The 18,699-nt window shown below is 57.7% G+C and overlaps 2 protein-coding genes across 2 annotated transcripts; both read right to left on the bottom strand.

Moving 5' to 3' along the window:
- Positions 1 to 2,144: 2,144 nt before the first annotated feature.
- Positions 2,145 to 6,108, bottom strand: REEP4 (receptor accessory protein 4). Its single transcript, XM_079773357.1, has 8 exons — positions 5,657 to 6,108; positions 4,778 to 4,850; positions 4,270 to 4,346; positions 4,058 to 4,178; positions 3,549 to 3,662; positions 3,006 to 3,141; positions 2,730 to 2,884; positions 2,145 to 2,644 (listed from the first exon to the last, which is right to left on the bottom strand). Exons 1-8 carry the CDS (start codon positions 5,686 to 5,688, stop codon positions 2,579 to 2,581), a joined length of 774 nt encoding a protein of 257 aa, XP_079629483.1. The 5' UTR covers positions 5,689 to 6,108; the 3' UTR covers positions 2,145 to 2,578.
- Positions 6,109 to 10,116: 4,008 nt separating this feature from the next.
- On the bottom strand, positions 10,117 to 17,016 carry LGI3 (leucine rich repeat LGI family member 3; the record flags this gene model as incomplete). The annotated part of the gene is made up of 8 exons (XM_079770220.1): positions 10,117 to 11,790; positions 13,806 to 13,970; positions 14,120 to 14,289; positions 14,486 to 14,557; positions 14,689 to 14,760; positions 15,098 to 15,169; positions 15,955 to 16,026; positions 16,811 to 17,016. The coding sequence occupies 8 exons, from the start codon at positions 17,014 to 17,016 to the stop codon at positions 10,973 to 10,975; spliced, it is 1,647 nt and encodes a 548-aa protein (XP_079626346.1). The 3' UTR covers positions 10,117 to 10,972.
- Positions 17,017 to 18,699: the final 1,683 nt, after the last annotated feature.

Below are 18,699 nucleotides of genomic sequence, written 5' to 3'. Positions count from 1 at the left end.
GAAGGAAGGTCACGGCAGGCTGGGAAAGAGAGACTGTTCGCAGGGCCAGAGACTCACTCGGCAGGAGCAAAGGTCTGGAGACTGATGCTGGAATGAGTGGAAGCTGCTCAGGAGACAGAAATAGGAGTGGCGTGGCTAAAGGCTGGAGTTGTGGGGCTACGGGGGCCGGCAAAGAGGCTGCAAGGTAAGGTGGGGATCATGGACCTGAGACAGCATCACCGTCACCGCAGGGGCTCAAGTGACTGCTGCTCACTCTAAGGCCCCATCCTAGGAATGAAGGCAGGTGAAGCCCTGCTCCCGTGATAGCTCCCTCACCCCCCACAACCCCAGGCCTCCCCAGCTCAGCTTCCCTTGGAGTTTTTGCTTCATTTTGCCCTAGTCATCACATGATCCTCTGTTCTGTTCTCTCAGTTCAGAGGTGGGTGTGGGTCCTGCCATTCCACTCTACCAAAGCCACTTCCGGGCAGGTTTGCATCCGGAGATGCGACCCCCACCCACGGGTAGCACAATCGCGGACAAGTCGCTTCACCTCTCTGAGTCTCCGTTTTCTCCATCTGTAAAATGAGTACAACCTACTACCTCAGACTTGTTGGGAAGATTCAAGGAAATCCTCTCTGTCAAGTGCCCAGCACAAGGTCAGGTGCACACGAATGTTTGATACATCCTAGTCTCCTTCTTGCCTCCTAAGCAAGAAACATCTCACTTACTTTAGTCTGACTTTGGAGCCAGGCTGCCTGCTTCAAAGCCCAATTCTGCCACTTACTGTGTGACCTCAGACAAATTACCTGCCCTCTCACGCCTGGTTTCCCTTTGGTAAAATGGAGATTATAATAATAGTATGTACCTCATGAGATTGCTGTGAAGATTAAATTAATATGCCAGGGGCTTAGAGCAGCACCTGCTGGGGTGGTCACATTCCCGGTGCTAGCCATTATTAGACTTTGCATCCCCAGTATCTGGCAACATGCCTGGTACCTGGTAGATACTTAATAAAGATGTTTTGAATGAATAAATGAAGAGATAAGTCAACACCATGATGCAAGGGAATGCCAAGATAGGATGTCACCGAACACCGAGATGTGAGGAGCTAACCTCCACCCCCATCCCACTCCCGCAGATTAAGCGCCTCCCCCAAATAAAACCCGGATAATCCCACACCAAGAGTTAATCCACACTCCTCAGATCACTCTCGGTTACCACCCCCGGCACCCCTCTTCCCACCCAACACTCTCACCAACCTCTTTGCTTAATCAAAAGAGATAAGGAAAAGCAGGTGTGGGCTGGGAGAGGGGAGCAGCCTTGGGACACTGCAGTGAGACCAGCTTCGGGGCAGGAGAGGGCAAAGCCTGACTGGCTGCCCCAGGGTTAGGGGAGGGGGTGGAGTGGAGCCAGCCCAGGCACAGAGCCTGAGCCAGGGACAACACTGGAGACTCCATGTGGATGGCGCAGGCTGAGGACCAATGACCTGAGCAGCAGGGAGCAGTAGGGAGGGCCATCAAAGGCCAGGCCAGAGTTCCGCATGGCCCCTCCAGCCAACCAGAGGCCAGGCCCTTGCAGGGCACATTCTGGCCAGCCTCTCTCTGAGCCCCACCCTCCTTGACCTGGAAACTGGGGGCAGCCCAGACCCTGGCAGCTGCTGCCCTCTAGTGTCCACTCTGTAGAGGTGCAACGCTCCCAATGTTGACTGTTGACAGAAACTCAATGCCACCTAGGTGCCCCTGAAGGAAGTCAGCCTCCCCAGGCCCATGAAGGAAGTCAGACTCCCCAGGTGTATTCCGTGCACAGCTCCAGCTAATCCCTACGGGAACATCGTGCTGCCCAAGCCCCCTCCAGACCCACGCTCCCACTGGTTTCTCCACCTGCCATCCAGTGCACCTTCGAGTCAAGGCCAAACCCACCTCCTCCTGAAGGCAGTCTCCTTAGGCTCTGACCTCTCAGAGCTAGTCCCCCACTCTCCCATATGTGTGCTCAAGGGTCTCCAAGAGCCTTCTGTGCCAGCACCTGCCACATCACAGTTCTTTATCAATGGTTGTCTCCCACAGAAAGAAGACTGGACCCCTCTGGCCGTCTGACTATTCTTTAGCCCTCATCCTAAGCTGTTTAATAATGTATGCTATGAAGACGGGATACAAACCAGGAGAAACAGGACACTGTTACATATTTATTTATCAAATCTTGCACAAACCTGACCTCATTCACCAACACAAAACACACAACCAGGACACACACACGAGGCCTTGGAGAAGGCTGTCAAGTACTTTGAAGGACAGGAAGGAATGAACACAATGGGTGGGCTTTGGTTTCATTTGCAGGGTCTGGGGAGGGCTCCGGTCCCCTCCCTGCGAAGGCAGAGGAATGAGAAAGACTATAAATAGAACCCCGGGCCCAGCTGGCTTTGGTACATTTCAGGTCATCCCTGTGCATGGCCCCAGCGGCAACTGCCGCCAACAGCAGGAGTCGGGAGGGCAGAGCCTGGGCAGCTGGTGCAGGCAGGCCCTACGTGCAGCCAGGGGGCCCCTTCAAACAGGCCCCGGCGCCCTGTAGAGCACGAGGTAAGACTGGGCTGGCTCTGCAGACCCTAGCTGCCCATGTCTGAGGGCACAGTCTTTTTCCTCGTCCGCACCTTCAGGGAGCGCGAGGTGCCCTGTGGGAGAGAGAGCAGGCACACCGTGAGGGCCAGGCTGAAGCGCCAGGGCAGCCCACCTCCCTCCTGTCGTTTTGCCACTGACCTCTCGCACCAGCGGTTTCTTCTTGATCGTACGCAGGCTCTGGCTGCGGCTCAGAGGCTTGTCTCGGGGCCGGGGTGGCGGCTGGGGCACTGCTTCTGTATCTGACCAGCACTCATCCTCAGTGTCAGTGTCCTGCAGGCCCCCTGCTCGGTACCCTGTGTGGAGAAGAGGGAGGCCGAGGGGGCGACATTGGGCGTTTACAGTCTGAAGGCCTGGGCTGAGCCCTGGGGGAAGCCAGCCTTCTTGGGACATCTCTGAGTCCCTCTGCCCACTCACCGATGGGGGGTCTGTGGCGGGGCATCTGGTCCTCCAAGTAGAGGGGGTCCTGGTAGTTGGGGCCATGGGTGTCGGGGATGGAGCGCAGGTCCTGCATGGAGAAGCTACGCAGCCTTCCGGCCAGTGCATCCTGACTCTGCGAGGAAGGGGGAGGGGCAGGTCACCTGAGGGAGGGCCAGGGCTCCTAGCAGGAAGGGGCCTTAGCCAGGGCAGCCTCCCAGGGAAACCAAGGCTGGTTAGAAGGTAATCACTGGGGCAAAGGCCTCAGTACTGAAAGCGCCTCGACAACCTTCTAGTCCCAGGTCTCTGTGTCACCACCAGGAAACTAATGCGCAGAGAGCAGGAGCAGCTGCTCACGGTCAGTGTCAGAGCCAGGAAGTGTGAACTTCCAGCTCCATGCTCTGCCAACACCTGTCACCTCTCACCCCTGTTCCCTGGTATGGACAGCTGCTACCTCTGGGCTCGCGGACAGAGAGCTGAACTTGCCCCAAAGGCACCGGGGGTGGGAGTGGGGGTCTGATGGAGGGCTGGGCCCCAGGGCACCTTGGCGGCAGCCTGCACCGCGGCTGTTGCGGCAATGTTGAGGCCCCGCTTCCCGAAGCTGAGCATCGTTTCGTAGCTGCGCTCCTTGGCCTGCACAATGTAGGTGTCGATCTCCTACGGACCAGGGCACAGAGAGCTCAGAGGACAGTCCCATCACTCTCCCTCTGCAGACCCGCAGAAGTCTGAGCACCACGCCTCCCAGCCCACCCCCACCCACAGGGGGCCGGCAACCTCACCCAGAGCACCCAGCCCCACACCACAATGAGCAGCCATGCTCCCGCCTCCCCCGCGCGTTCCCAAACCAACTCCCAGCTGACTTCTCACTCTCTCAAAGGCCACCCAGGTGTTCCCCCACTGGATTACCCCAGCAGAGGAAGCAGGCTAGGCTCCGTCAAGGTCCCACAGACCGGGATTAGAACCTGGGTGTCCCCCAGGGTCCTGAATGCTGAGTCCAGGGCCCTTTCCCTCACACCCACCCCTATGCTTCATCCCTGCTCCCCCTGGGGTACCTTCTCATGGCGGGACAAGGATGGGTGGACAAACTTCCGATAGAGCAGGCTGGCTCCTTTGGTGTGGGGCGAGAGCAGCCAGAGCACGAAGGCCATCTTGATCTCGTAGTAGAAAGGGAACCTGTCAGAGCACAGGGGGTCAAGGTCAGCCACAGGGCCAGTTCGAGGGTGGGACATCCCCTCCCACCGCCCACGAGCCCCTGCACCCATACCAGGAAATGAAGATGTCTGAGAAGGCCTCCACCGCCATGAAGAGTGCAAAGACGATCCAGTACATCATCCACCGGACCTGGGGGGGGGGGGTGGGGGCGGGCAGAAGGGGGGTGGGGGTCAGAGGCTAGTGCCTGAGCCTGCAGAGCCAACTCACTGTCCTGGGCTGATCCAGCCCTCGGATGCCAGAGAGCCTGTCCTGCTGCATTCCCCTGGCACCTGGATGGCCCTAGAGAGATGCCCCTGAGAAACTGCCACTCATTCCTGTACCAGCCCCAGCGGGCTTCACCCACAAGTTTCTACACAGGCACCTCAATAGCACCCACCCCCCCGCCCCCGCCCTCCATCCACACTCACTCTGCTCAGGATCTGTCAGCCATGTATGCCCTTGGAGGAGGGGGAGGCCAGTTCAGACTCTCCCCACCCTCCTCAAGTCCTACCATACCCACCTCCCACCCCCGCCCCCGCCAAGGCTGTCATCTCACCCCACCTGAGCCAACCGCCACTCACATATTCACGAATGTTCTTGGTCTTCACAGCCTTATAGGAAGCATAAGCTGGGTACAGCATCCCAAACACCAGCCTGGAAGAGCAGCCGAAAAAGCAGAGGGGGGATGTGAGGGGTGCCATGCCCTGCCCCCCCCCACACACACATAGGTGGCCACCTCCCCCATGGGTTCAAGGTGACAGTGCCTACCCTGTTCTTCCCGCTTGGCTTGCACAACCTGCATCTGAGTCAGTGCCCTGGAGGCCACCTCCCCACCCTGCTGTTTACAAACACCCCAAACACCTGTCCAGGCCTGCACAGTGGCCCAATGGGTGCACCGGCACAGACAGCCACCGAACAAGGTGGGTGGGAGGCAGGCTTCTGAGAGCACCTCCCCTCCCTTGGACATGCAATCAGGCCCAGGGCCACCCGACCTGACACTGCCAGGCTGCAGGTGGATATTCAAGCCAGGTACTGAAGTACTGAAAGGTGACGAGTAGGCCAGAGTAGGGAAGTGAGGCGCGCGGGGGGGGGGGGGGGGGGTGAGTCATGTGACTGCTCAGATGGGAAGCCGGCACCTGGATTCTCCTCCCACAGCATGCCACAACACCTGGTGTTGCCAAGGGGCTTAGGGCCAGCCTGTGGTCTCCCACCCGGGGCACCAGTCTGCAGTGTGTGAGTGCAGGAGGGGTCGCCATCACCCAAGAAGGCTTTGGGGGCCAGGGCGACAAGCCCGCGGTGCCCGAGGCCGCGCGCAGGCCCGCAGATCCGTTAACCATTGCGGTGAGTGTCGGGGGAGGGGGGTTGGTGTGACGGCGCTCAGAAAGACCCCTTTCCCACCCAACCTTCCCAGGTGCCCCCCAGGGGCGGGCTGGCCCCCCGGGGAGAGCGGCCATACTCACACCACCAGGCGGCAGATCATCCAGGACACCATCCTGCAGCCTCAGGTGCCAAGGGAGCCCCCCAGGAAGGCGCCCAGCGAGACGCTCACGCGGGTCTGGAGTGGGGAGATCTGCGGAGGTGCGGGAGCCAGGCGGGCTCTCGGACTGCCCCTGGCGGAGGCGGACCCGCCGGCGGGGCGGGGAGGCCGGGCCCCGAGGAGCCACTCGGAGCCGGAGGGCGCGCTCCTGCGCAACGCCCGCGGCCCGGCAGTTACGGCGACGACCCGCACTTCCAGCCGCGGAGAGCCAGGAGCGCGGCCCCCGGCGGGTCGCGGCCCTCGGCGGGTGTGGGTGGCCTCGCTCGTGCGAGCCTCCGGGTCCCTGGGCCGCAGGCGCCCGCAACCGCTCGGGGCGGAGTTTGCAACTCACTTGAAAGTTGCACGGAACCGGGATCTGCCCAACCCCAGGCCTCCGCGCACGGCGCAAGCGCGGAGCGGCCCGAAGGGGCGGGGCGAGGTCAGGGGGCGCGGCCTGCACTTTAAAGGGCGGTGACCCTCTGACTTGCGGGTGGGGCCCCTTGGTTGAGCGGCTGCCCTAATGGGGAAGATTGGGGGATGGGAAGCGACGACAAAATGGTGGGGCAGGTGGGGGGGAGGGGCAGGTGGGGGGGAGGGGCAGGTGAGGGGGGGGGGATGCGGGTTCGGGGGAGGAAGCGAAGGAGGTTTGGACTCCAGAGTTTCGGGGCTCATCACTGGCTCCCCCTTGGCCTCGTCTTCCCCTCTGTAAAGTGCGAACGGGCTCGAGATGGGTGCCGGAGGCTTGTCGAGCGCCGGCAAATCCGGGTCTTACTTCGCTGGGACAAGAGCTCAGGATGGCCTCAAAGACGCCGAGCTGACTAGAGGGAACGTGGGGAGGAAATGGCAGAGGGGACCCCAGGGACTCGTCACCCCCACCCGCCTCCCCGGGAAGAGCGGGCTGGGGAGCTGACTTCTGTCTGGGTGCTTTGCCAGAGCCCAGCGCTGGGCAGGCTGGCGGCGAGGGATTCTGGGCAGAGTCCCCAGCCCCCATGCCTTCACCAGAAGTTCGAAATTCCACCTCTTCCTCTGAGCCAAGAATACAAATAGCCCTGGGAGCTTAATAATATCACCGATTGCCATTTTGTAGTGCATTTTTGTAGGTAGGGTCTTGATCTTTACAAAGATCCTTTTTTAAAACGACAGCAACAGCCATCCTCTGACGGCAGGTGGATACATGCTTGGCTTGATCAGGCTCATAGCGATGGCTTTGGAGGGGACTGGGAATGAAGACGCTGCTCTGGGAGGGAGGTGTATACCTGGAAGAAGGCGAAAGGCTCCAAAGAGAAGGCAAACTCCGCTGCTTCTACGACTTTCCACATGGGGTTACACTGGCTATACCTCTCCTGCTTAGTGCCTCCTTCCCCCTCTGCACAGCACCCTCCCACACTGCAGCGTCCCCTCGGCCTCAGGGCTGAGCTGAGGGACCGCAGAGCTGCGGGGGTGGGAAACGGGCAGCTATTACTTTTTATTAGAGCCACATTTACCGCCCACCACCCCCTTGAAAGGATGAAATAGGTAATGATGGGGGCCAGGGAAAGTAGGCTACTTGGGAATAAATCAATAAAAACATATTGTGATTATACTTAATTATTATCATCACTTTTATTGGTGTTGCTGGGAGTGAGAGCGAACCGTGAAACCGGCCCACAGGAGAAGCTCCCCCGAGGCCCTGCTGCCTCCTGCGCCTAACCACCCCCTCACCCTGGGCCTAGTTCCCACCCTCCACTGGAGGAATGAGAAATGCCGAGGGCTGGCATCTCACCCTCCATCTCTAGGCAGAGTCCTTGGAGAAGAAAGAGGTGACTGACTCAATAGGGGGCCGGCTCAGGAGGAGTGGGGTGGGGGTGGGTTGCAGAAGCGGGAAGAGGTGTCCATGCTTGGGGAGGTAAGGGTGCCTGGCTGACTGCGCACATGTGAATCTCAGGTTCTCTGGTACCCGTGGAGCAACAGCCTTCTCCCACCAGCTGTCTTCCAGAGTCACGCATGTGACCTCAGCATCGCAGGCTTCTGTCTACCCCCATTCGCTGGGGAGGAGCTCCCCTGTGCCCACTCTAAGCCCCGCCAGCTGGGACGGTCTCTCACAGGGAGACGCCTGGTCCCGATGACTGTGCTTGGGAAGTCTAAGGAACAAGATGTGCGAAGTCTGCTGCTGAGAGCAGGGCTCGGCGTGGAGGGGCCTGAGGCTGGCAGCTGGGGGGCGTCACCTTCCTCAGCTTTGGCAGAGCAAGTGGACTCTGCCTCTCACGGCCTTTGGTCCTGAGCTGTTGACACAATCACCCAGTTACACTGGGTTGCTAAGCAGCTCTCTGGACACACAGATGACCCCCAGGGCAGGTGTAGAGAGCAGGGCTTTCAGGGAGAAAAGTGTCTCCATCTTTGGGAGGAGCCCTGGGGGGTCGGGGGGAATGACCGCCAGAGTGATGTTTGTCTTCCTACTGGGCAACAGAGTGCCAACGGGTCTGGGAGACTCAGTGCACTCTGCCTGGCAACCCGTGCTTGCACAACGTGAGGGCCCGTTCCCCATAGGAAAATCCAGGACCAGCGTTCCCTGGGCTGTGTGGCTGGGGGACCTGAGGGGTGCCTCCTAAGCCAGAAGCACATGAGTGTGGTTTGAGGAGGTGGAAACTCACACATATCACCTATGAGATTCCCCGTGGTGAGGAGTGGTCAAGGGCAGGGTTGGCTGGGCCTCTGAGGCTCCAGGTAAGATCCTTGAGACCAAGGATATCAGTTCTCTCCAAAAGGCACGCTTCTCCTCCCACAAAGCAGCCTCTCTGAGCCACCTGGGTCTCATACAGTCCTGCAGGCCAATAAAATTATACTTCTGTGGCAGACACACTCTTCGAAGGGCCTTGCATATATTAATAGACTATACACTGAGTGGCCAGATTATTATGATTTCTGAATGCATAATAATCTGGCCACTCAGTGTGTGTGTGTGTGTGTGTGTGTGTGTGTGTGTGTGTGTGTATTAGAGGCCTGGTGCATGAATTTGTGCATGGGTGGGGGTCCGGCCAGCCTGGCCAGGGGGAGGGGACATGGGAGGTTGGCTGGCCTGCCTGCTGGTCGAACTCCTGGTCGAGGGGACAATTTGCATATTAGCCTTTTATTATATAGGATATACACTGAGTGGCCAGATTATTATGCGTTCAGAGATCATAATAATCTGGCCACTCAGTGTATAGTGAAAGCATTTACATTTCACACAAACCCTGTCAGGTAGGTATTATGACTATCCCCATTTTACAGAAAAGGAGACAAAGACAAATAGGCTAAATGACGTGGTTGAGGTCACCCAGCTGGTAAGTGGCCAAATCAGGATGGGACAAAGTCAGGTTTATGTTCTGTGTTGCAGAAGCAGCTCAGGCTCCAGGAAACCAGTCCACTTGCTTGAAATCTCGCACCCAGGGCAGAGGGTGGCAGTGATGACAGACACTTGCCCAGAGGGAGTGGGGAGGGGAGGGACCGCTGAGCTTGTTTTCGGTCATGTTGATTAGAATTCACCTGACAGAGGGATAGATTCCCGTGACCCCAAGACTGATCTCCAGGAAGGAACTCTCGGGGCCATGAGTCAGCCCCAGGTGGTGGAGACTGGTCACACTCACCCAGCACCGGAGTGTCATCACCAGGAGCTCCTGACCCCAGCACCAGCAGCCCGGGGGGGGGGGGGGGGCGGTGCCCACTCACTCCTCAGAGGGAAGGGAGCAGGGAGGAACAGGGTCTGAAAGCTGACGCCGGCCCCTGCGAGCAGGAGGGACAGACAACATGCAGTGTTCTTGATGAAACAGCTGCTGCTGACCGTTGCCGCTGGACACCTGAAAGCTGGCAATGGGGTGGGAACTTTTTATTTAAGCAAGTGAATTATAGCATTGCCCCAAGTACCCCCCAGCCCCGGCATCCTGCCACCAGCAGCCCCTCCCCATGCCTTCTCCACTGCCTCGACTCCTACTGTCTATCCCGAGCATATCCTGAGCACACTACCTACACAGCTCTATCCCCAGCACACAGCCTCACAGCTCTATCCCCAGCACACAGCCTCACAGCTCTATCCCCAGCACACTGCCTCACAGCTCTATCCCCAGCACACAGCAGGGGGCAGCAGAAGCTTGGCTCCCAGGTGCCACTCCACAGGGCAGGCCCTCAAACCTCTACCACCCAGTTTGCCCTGAAAGGCAGTGCCCCTGGGGTGTGCATCTGTGGCCAGAGCCCCCAAGATGCTCTCCAGCCCGGCTCTACTCCTGGAACTGCCCAGATGACTGGAGTGCTTGCAGGGTCCCTGGCCTGGCCAGCTCTGGGTCCTAGACAAAGGATCCAGCACAGCTCAGGGTCCACATTGCAAAGGAGGGGCTGAACCTGGGGGCAGGGTGGGTGTCTGAGGCTGGGGCAGCTACAGGAAAGAAAAGCAGGAAGGCTTTTGTCTGGGTAGTCTGCCCTCCAAGGTGATAGGGTCAGAGAAGAAAACCCCAGTGAAAAAAGAGCCAGCACTGGGAGGAAAGAAGTCAGGGGTTGCTAGGGTTGTTGTTGTTATTGCTTTGGGCAAAGGGGCTTTGCCCCCAGGAGGTCAAGCTGGTGCCCAGAGGGGCACCACCATTCCCATCCTTATCAGCCGCAGGGTGGGCACAGCAGCGATGAGCAGAGGAGGACGGTCCTGTGCCCTCTCCAAGAAGAGAGGAGGTAATGGAGGCAGGCCGGGTTCCTTTTGGCAGGGCTGGGTCTGCATGTGTGCACAGGGAAACAGGGGTGTGGACAGGTGTGTGTGCGTGCGGCTGAGGGTGTGGGCCAGACCCCACATGTACATGCAGGAGGAGGGGAGGGTGGGTGAGTGTACCCGCAGTAGAAAGGGTGTCGTTGTGGCTGCAATGTGGGGCACGAGCAGGTTAAACAGACCCCTGGAGCACCAACAGGAGAGACCAGAGGGTCAGAAGGATCAGCCCAAGACCCTCCCTCCGAGCACCCCTCCCGCTCCCCAAGCCAGAGCTTGTGGAAGGCAGCAGATCCAGCGGGGCCTGCAGATGGGGTGTGGGATCCACAGGTGTCCACAGACGGGAGGGTCCCAGTAACTGGCTTGCCAGGTGCACATACAAGTCCTCATGCTAATTACGATGATGATCGGCTCCCGGGGCCAGTCCGTGTGGTGCCCGTGCTCACCAGGAGTGTGTGTGCATGAGGTTAGCGACATGTGTCTTCACACAGCCAGGCACCCACGCTGCTCACACAGAGGCCCCCCCTCCGCCTCCAATCCAGAGGCCTCGGCACCCCGCTAGGCACTAAGATCCACCACTACGTGTCGGTACACGAGCGTCTGTCCCTTGAAGCTGGGGGCCAGGAGCAGCTGGGCGTCCCCGGCAAGCACGTAGCAGAAGGCCCGAGGGGCCTGCACAGCCAGCTCCTGGAACCGCACAAACTTCTCCCGCCCCTCGTCCCACTGGTAAATCTGGGTGAAGGAGAAGTCGCTGCCCAGCGCCAGGTAGCGGCGGCCGCCCACAAGGAAGGGCTGCAGGGCCATCGAGCCGCGGGAGGGCAGGGCCTGCACCTCCGAGAAGCGGGTGCCCTCCCAGCGCAGGATCTTGGAGTCCCCGATGTAGCGGCTGAGGCACAGGTAGCTGTCACGCCCAGCACGGAAGTGTTTCACAGCCTGGGCATCGGGCACCTGAGTCACCTCCCCCTGGGCCACAAACTGCTTCTGGGTGCGACTCCACTGATAGATGACCGGTGCCTGGGAGCTGCTGGACACGATCAGCCGAGGCTTGCCCTCGCCATCCACAAACTCCAGGTCGGTATCACGGTGCCAGGCGTGCAGGGCCTGGTGGGAGTAGAAGCCATTCTGGTGCCAGCGGTAGAGGCTGGTGGCACCCGCCTTGGAGCTGTCAGCCACGGCAAAGTACCAGTCACCGTCGATGCGAAAGGCCTCCAGGTCGTTGGGCTTGCGCACACGCTGCGGGTCGATGTCCTGCAGCTTGGTGAAGCGCGTGGTGTTGGGGTCCCAGTGGTAAATGTAAGAACCACCAAACAGCTGGGCCACCACCACGTACAGCTGGCTGTCCACCACCATGGGCTTGCAGTGCACGGCCGAGGGAGCTGCCGGGACACAGGGAAGCAGCGTCAGGCAACACGGGTAGCTTCGTGCCCGTGCCCAGCCTCAGAAAAGAGGGTCAGTCCCCACCGACCCGGGGCCGAGGCCAAGGCCCTCTGCTACAGCAGTCCCTCCCCCTGAAGTTCCTCTAATCGCCTCACAGCAAACACAGTTAGTGTCCGCATCACCCTCCTTCCACCCTTGACCCCCGGGTTCAAATATATACTAACACGGAGCACAAAACAGGCATTCCTAGATATTGATGGACTGATTAACCATAGTGTCAATTACCGAATTTATATTGTGTACAGTCACTGTGCTAAGTATGAACACTCTGAAATGCACCCAATTGATCACTCTGAAATGCACCCTGTTATTTTGCCATTTCACACAGAAAGAAACTGAGGCTCACTGTCTGACTTGTCCAAAGCCTCCCAGTGGCAAGTGGCCAGGCTGGGGAAGGAGGGCGAGTTTGAACTCATCTATAGCTCAAGAACATTCTCCCAAGAACTCCCACTTTTTTGAAAGGCTTTTATGTATGAGCACAAATGTACTTGTGCTCAACCAGACTGATTTGACCCCTTCCCAGGCACCCAAAGCATATGGGCCACGCTCCCCACCTGTCCTGGGGTTTCAGGTCATCGCTTTCACGCACTCTCCTTCCCCGCATCACTCCACCTCTCCCCAAGGGAAGCCCATGCTGAGCCTCAGGCTCTGCCAGTTACTGAGTCCCTCTTGCAGCCTTAGTCTGCCCACCCAGCTCCTGGTGATTGCCAGCTCCTGACCACCCACTCCTGAGCCACCGCAGCTCAGACTCTCCTTGCCCAAACTCCCTCAAGCACCTCAAACGCCAGCTGGCCAAAACTGAGCTCCACATCTACCCCTAAACCTGCTCCTCCCCCTCCTTCTGTGTTCTTGATGTCAATTTGTGGCTTCACCTAGTCACCCCAACCAGAAACCTGGGAGCCATTCCCCAACACTTCCTTGTTCCTCATTCACCCACAACTCATCAATTCCCAAGTTGTCAACACTCCTTTCTGCTTTCTAGTACAATTTGTGTAAGATTAGTGTTATTTCTTCCTTAAGTGTTTGCTAGGATTCACCAGGGAAACCATTTTGATCTTGTGTTGAGGTGAGGTGGGTTTTTTGTTGTTGTTGTTGTTGTTTTTATAATGACTGCAAGTTCTTTCATAGATATAGGGCAATTTAAATTTTCTGTTTCCTCTTGTGTCAGCTCAATCCTCTTTTCTAAATATAACTGAGACACCGCTGCTGCCTCAGTCCAGGCTCCAGCTGATCCCCCTACTGGTCTGCCCACATGTTTTGTCCCATGCCTAGCCACTCTCCACAATGCTCACAGAGAGTTGTCTAAAATATAGATTGGATTGGCTCACACACTTTCTCAAAGCTTGTCAATGACCTTGTCCTCATCTCTCTCGGGACTGCCACTGTCCACCTTGAACCTTATGCTGCAGTCATATAAGCTGCTTATATCAGCCTGCCCTCACACAATAAGCTGTTGCACACCTTGACTTTGCTCATGCTGTTCCCTCTACCAGAACATCCTTCCCACATTTTTTCTCCTAGTTTAGTCTCCCTCAGCATTCTAGACTCAGTTTAAACTCAGTATCTCCTCCTTTTTAGTTCATTGGCACTACCAACTTACTTAAGCCAGAAACCTGGGCACCACCTCTGACTCCTCCCTCTCCCTCGTCCTTCAAAACTCAGTGTAGGCATCCCCTCCGCCAGGAAGCATTCCTTGATTGCCCAGGGTAAGCCTCTCCTGTGTGTTCCCAATGCATGGTGTTCATATCTTCCTCTTAGCACCGGCATATTATATGGATATTATCTGTGTATGTATCAGCCTCCCTCCAAAGACTAGAACATTCTTATGAGCCGAGGCCATGTCTCATGTATCCCTCTCCCTATAGGAACTCAGTGGAGAAGAACAATGGAGCCTCCCACCCCCACCTCCGCTCTCCCTAGCTGGGGCCCGCACAGCCAGGCTGGGCACAGGTACCTGGGATTCTGTCATAATCTCGAAGCTGCCGTTCAACATAGTCCCACTTGAGGACGGTGCAAGCGCTGGCACCTGGCTGGGCCAGAGCCACGTAGAGGTCGCTGGAGTAAAAGAAGGGCTCAGCTGACACCGCTGGGAAGGACAGGGTCTGGTACAGCACGAAGTCTGCAGGGATTGGGGTGGGGAAGAGTAAGCGTTTGTTGGATCAGAAGGGTTGCATCGTGAGCAAGGCAGGGGGTTGGGGGTTCAGGTGATGCCTGTGGCGCTCCCTTGGGGAGGCGCAGCCTGAGGCCAGAGGCAGGGGCACCTCCTACCTGTGGTGATGCAGTCGAACTCCCGCAGTGGCAAATCCTGCACTTTGTGCTCCTGGAAGCGGGGCGGGCTGGCGCAATAGATGGGGGCCACCGTGGTGTTGGTGTGTGCCAGCCACTCCACCAGCCACTTCACCTTGCAATCACAGTTGAGCGAGTTGCCCCGCAGGTCCCTGATCGTGAGGGTGATGGAGGGGACAAAGAGAGGACAGGCTCTCAGCTGCTCAGCCTCCCCCTCCCCCCGCCCCAAACCAAGCCCTCCTAGCTTCTCAAGACTTTATAATCTTCCCAATGCTGGCTCCCACACCACTCCCTCCCGGGACATGCCCCTCTGTGGCACTGTCGGAAGAGCTAGGACTCAGGCCTCACAAGTCACTCAGGATGTCCAGGGGCCGAAAGATGTCTCTAGGCAGTGTCTGCAGGTTATTGTTGGCCAGCGAGCTGCAAGAGAGACCGGTGGGTCACCTGAAGATGGTGACTGAGGCCAAAGGCCACAAGACAGAGAGATGGGAAGGGGGGGCGGGGGGGGGGCTGTGGTCCAATGAATGAATGTATGTGTGGGATGTACTCACAGGTGTGTTAAAGACTTGAGTCCTCGGAAAGTAAACTTGGATAGTGCCCAGATGTCGTTGTTCTCAATGAAGCTGGAGGAAATGAGAATAGTCTCAGCCATCACTCAGGATCCCCGGCCCCCACCCACCACCGCCACCTATTTTCCTACACCTAGATGCCAGCCCATGGCCCTCAGACAGGCTTTTATTCCTAATGTGGAGACATGAAGCCTGTGGTGACAAGGCATCCAGGCAGGACGATTCAGGCAGAGGGATGGATGCAGTGACCTCTGCTCTGCTCGGTCCTTCGGTCAGCGGATTCAAGGGCTCTCAATGCCCCCAGCCTTCCTCGTTCAACCTCCCCTCTGAGCCCGCCCAAGCCCTTCCCGTCCTCCCTTTGACTCTCCGTTTCCCCTTCCTTCCCACACACAGGTACTGCAGGTGCGACAGTCCTGTGAAGGCGTTGTCTCCGATCAGCGTGAACTTGTTGGAATTGAGTAACCTGGAGAGACAAAGGCAGAGTTAGAGCTTCCAAGGGTGTGCCTGCTGCCTCACCCCTGGGCTTCTTCAAGGCCTGGCTGCCCTGCCTTCCACCCTGGGGACCCCAGCAGAGAAGCCCAGAGCAGCCTGGGCAGCAAGACCAGGCAGGAGCTGTTCTGGTCCCAGAAACACCCAGGGTCCCTGAAAGCCCTCGGGGTAAAAACGGTCAGGGCAGATCTTTCCTGGCAAGCTGGGTCTACCCCACGGCATCTCTGCTCTGTGTCCCACTCTCACCCAGGCTCTGTCCAGTCCCTCTAGGGCCGATGGTGAGAAGGAGGTGGGGCAACTCCAGTGTACTCTCTCATGTGACTAGGGCTTCAAATGTAAACAACCCTTTGAGAATTCCAGGCTCTCTAGTCTTCCCTCAGTTCAGCTCCCAGCTCTTTCTTCAAACCCAAGGGTCACCTGTCTCTAAGATGACCCTTCTCCCCTGCAGTGTCCACCCTCTGGCACCCCGTTCCTTTGGGTCTCTAGAGGAGGCAAGTCCATTCCTAACTGGGCCCTAAATACCCACATCTTGGCTTTTGCATGCAATCCCTTCCCTCCTCCCCAACCACTGCTCCTCCACCCTCCTGACCCCAGGCGGCTCCACCTCTTGCGGCATGTCCATCAGGGCAAAAGTAGGGACGCCTGCATCTTAATTTCCAAAGGCTACCCACATGGGCTCTCCCCAGTCCAGAACCTGTCTGTTCCCTTCCACGGCCCCTCCCCAAGCCACCCCCGCCTCCCACAAGGCCCTGTCCATACAGGAACTGCAGCAGCGGCAGGTGGGAAAATGCTCCGTCCTGGATCTCCGAGAAGGCAGCATTCACCAGCGTCCTGCAGGGGACACCTGAGTCAGTCCTCCACCTGAGGCCGTCCTCCCCTTCTCACTGCCTGCCTTCTTCATTACCTCCCCTACTGCCCCCCTGAGCACCAATGGCCCCAGGCTTAGCTCCCCTCAGCCAAAAGAAGGTTCCACTAGCCACACTCTCGTGATCGTCCCAACACCCACAGTGTGCTGGGTGCTCTTGAGCCATGGGGCCCTCGAATGGGAATAGGGATTAGCATCCTGCTCTCAAGGACCACACAGCCGATCTGGTCCAGGAGGCCACTGCTGCAAGTGATGGTCTGACTGGCTGGGTGCAGAGTGGCTGGCGAGACCAGTGACAGGCATCTGCCCCGTGCCAGGGTGCAGCGTGGGTGTATCTCCCTCCCAACCCTCTCCTGCTGCTTCCCTCCCCGCAACCCCCACTAGAAGCCTTTCTGCCCTTGATGTGACATCACAGGCAAGGGTCCACAATCTGGGGCAGGCAACCCCCCCTCCCTCCAAGTCCAGAGCCCTGCACACAGTAGGTCTCATTGATGCTGCTGGTGGTGATGATTCATTCTTGGCCACGAAGTCCTGTTTTCCCCAGCCATGGCTGCTGAGCCTGCGTGACTGCAGAAGTCCCTGCCTGGCTGATACCTTGAGTCTCCGGTCCTGAGGTTACCCTGGAGTCCTCCTGGTCCCCACACTCCGCAGAGGGGGGGGAATGGGGTTCTCCCCATCCACTCCCAGAGTGGTCCTTGCCGTCCTCCCCCTCTTGGCTCACCACCCCCTGGGCCAGGGCTGGGCACTCACAGAGAGATGACCTCGGCCGGCAGGTTCCTGGGCACTGCCTTAGAGTCCACGCAGAAGGCCGTGTCCCTGGTGCAAGAGCAGCTGGGTGGACAGGGGGGCGTTTTGGGGGGCCTCTTGGCACTGACTTGCAGCATCAGGCAGAATCCAAGCGCGGACAGCGCCAGCAGCCGGAGCCCGGAGCCCCGCCTGACGCGCAGCCCCGCCATGCTGCCTGCAAGCTCTGCCTCCGGCCACCGGCTGCTCGGCCCCGCCGCTCTCTGCCGCCCTGCGGGCTGGCACCCCCTGGCCACCGGCAGCCCCTGCTGCAGCGAGGGGCCGGGCTGCCGCTGCGGTGAGCGGACTCCCCCAGCCCTGCTCGCTCCGCTCCCGAGAATCAACTCGGATTGATCCGCGGAGAGCGGAGAGCGGATCTGAAGGCGCTGTGGTGGCCGCGGACTGCGGCGGCGGCGGGGGCGCGCAGGGCGGAGGGGGAGTCCCGGCTGGGAGTAGCCAAAGAAGGGAGTGGTTGCGGCCCTGGCTGCTTTGTGCTGCATACCCTGCTGGCTCTCTCTGGGCTATCTGCTTGTGTCTGGTACCCAGGGCGTCAGTGCGCCAGGGCATGCGTGCGAGGTGTCCATGTATATATCCTAGGACTGCATGACTGTGCGTGTGCGCACACCTGTCTCTGCAGGCACGTGCACGGATCCCCTTGGGAGCATTTCCGCATAGGGAACCCTGTGCCTCTGTGGCGCCGGTGTGTGCCTTGACCCTCTGTGGCACATGCTCTCAGCAGATACATGGGCATGTCATAGGTGACAGGCGTGTGTTGTGTTCACAGGAGTTCCACGGCTCATGCACAGAATGCGCCTTTGTGTCTGTGTGAGCTGAAGGGGAATGTCGTCACTGGGGCTGGCGTGGGAATGTGTGGAATTCTGCAACATTTCTCACTACACAACCACAGCCTGTTGGAGCTGGGAGACTCTTGGAAGTTTTCCAGTCCAGACCTTTGTATAACAAATGAGGAAACTGAGGCCCAAACCAGAAGGAAAGTGTGTTGTGTTCTCTACTTAACCCTCTCCACCTTTCGAGATAGCTGCTATGAGTCCCCTTTTACAGATAGAGAAAGTGAGGCGCATAGTACCAGAAGAACGCGGCAGAGCAGGAGTTTAACCCGTTCCGCCCAGCTCCAGAGTTCACAGTCACTCTTCCGTTCCAGGTGTGGTCCAGGCGGCCCAGGGGCCCCTGAGAACCTTTCAGGGGCTGTTTGAGGTCAAAACAATTTTCCTACTAATGTTAAGACATTACTTGCCCTTTTCACCTTCATGCTCTCCCAAAGTGCCCTGGAGTTTTCCAAAGATACTGATGTATCTTCTACTAAGCCAGAAATGAAAGAAATTTATAAAAATGTAAAACAATGACACTCTTCTCTCTCTCTCTCTCTCTCTCTCTCTCTCTCTCTCTCTCTATATATATATATATATATATATATATATATACTATATATATACACATATACATATATTGCTTTATTAAATGGTTAATTTCATTTAAAAATTTATGTTATGTTATAACATATAATGGGTTTATTATTGCTATTTTAATTTAATTCATTAATAAATATTTTAAATGTCTCAGTAAATATCAATATGGTAAATATCCATACATATAACCCACATACACAAATGCTCTTTGGGGTCCTCAATACTTTTGAAGAGTGTTAAGGGATTCCCGAAACCAAAAATATTGAGAACCGCTGCTCTATACCATGGTACCTCTCAGGGTGTGTGTACGTGGTGATGTTGGGGGTGGCTGTCCCAAGAACTCCCAGGTATAGGACAGGGGGAGCCTGGAAGTCAGGTGGCGGGGCTCCCAGTCTGCTCTTTCCACATCGGATCACTGGGTTTAAGATG

The sequence above is a fragment of the Cnephaeus nilssonii genome (genome assembly GCF_951640355.1).
Source record: "Cnephaeus nilssonii genome assembly, chromosome: 5".
Classification (NCBI taxonomy): domain Eukaryota; kingdom Metazoa; phylum Chordata; class Mammalia; order Chiroptera; family Vespertilionidae; genus Cnephaeus; species Cnephaeus nilssonii.
This window is presented reverse-complemented; position numbering and strand designations above follow the sequence as displayed.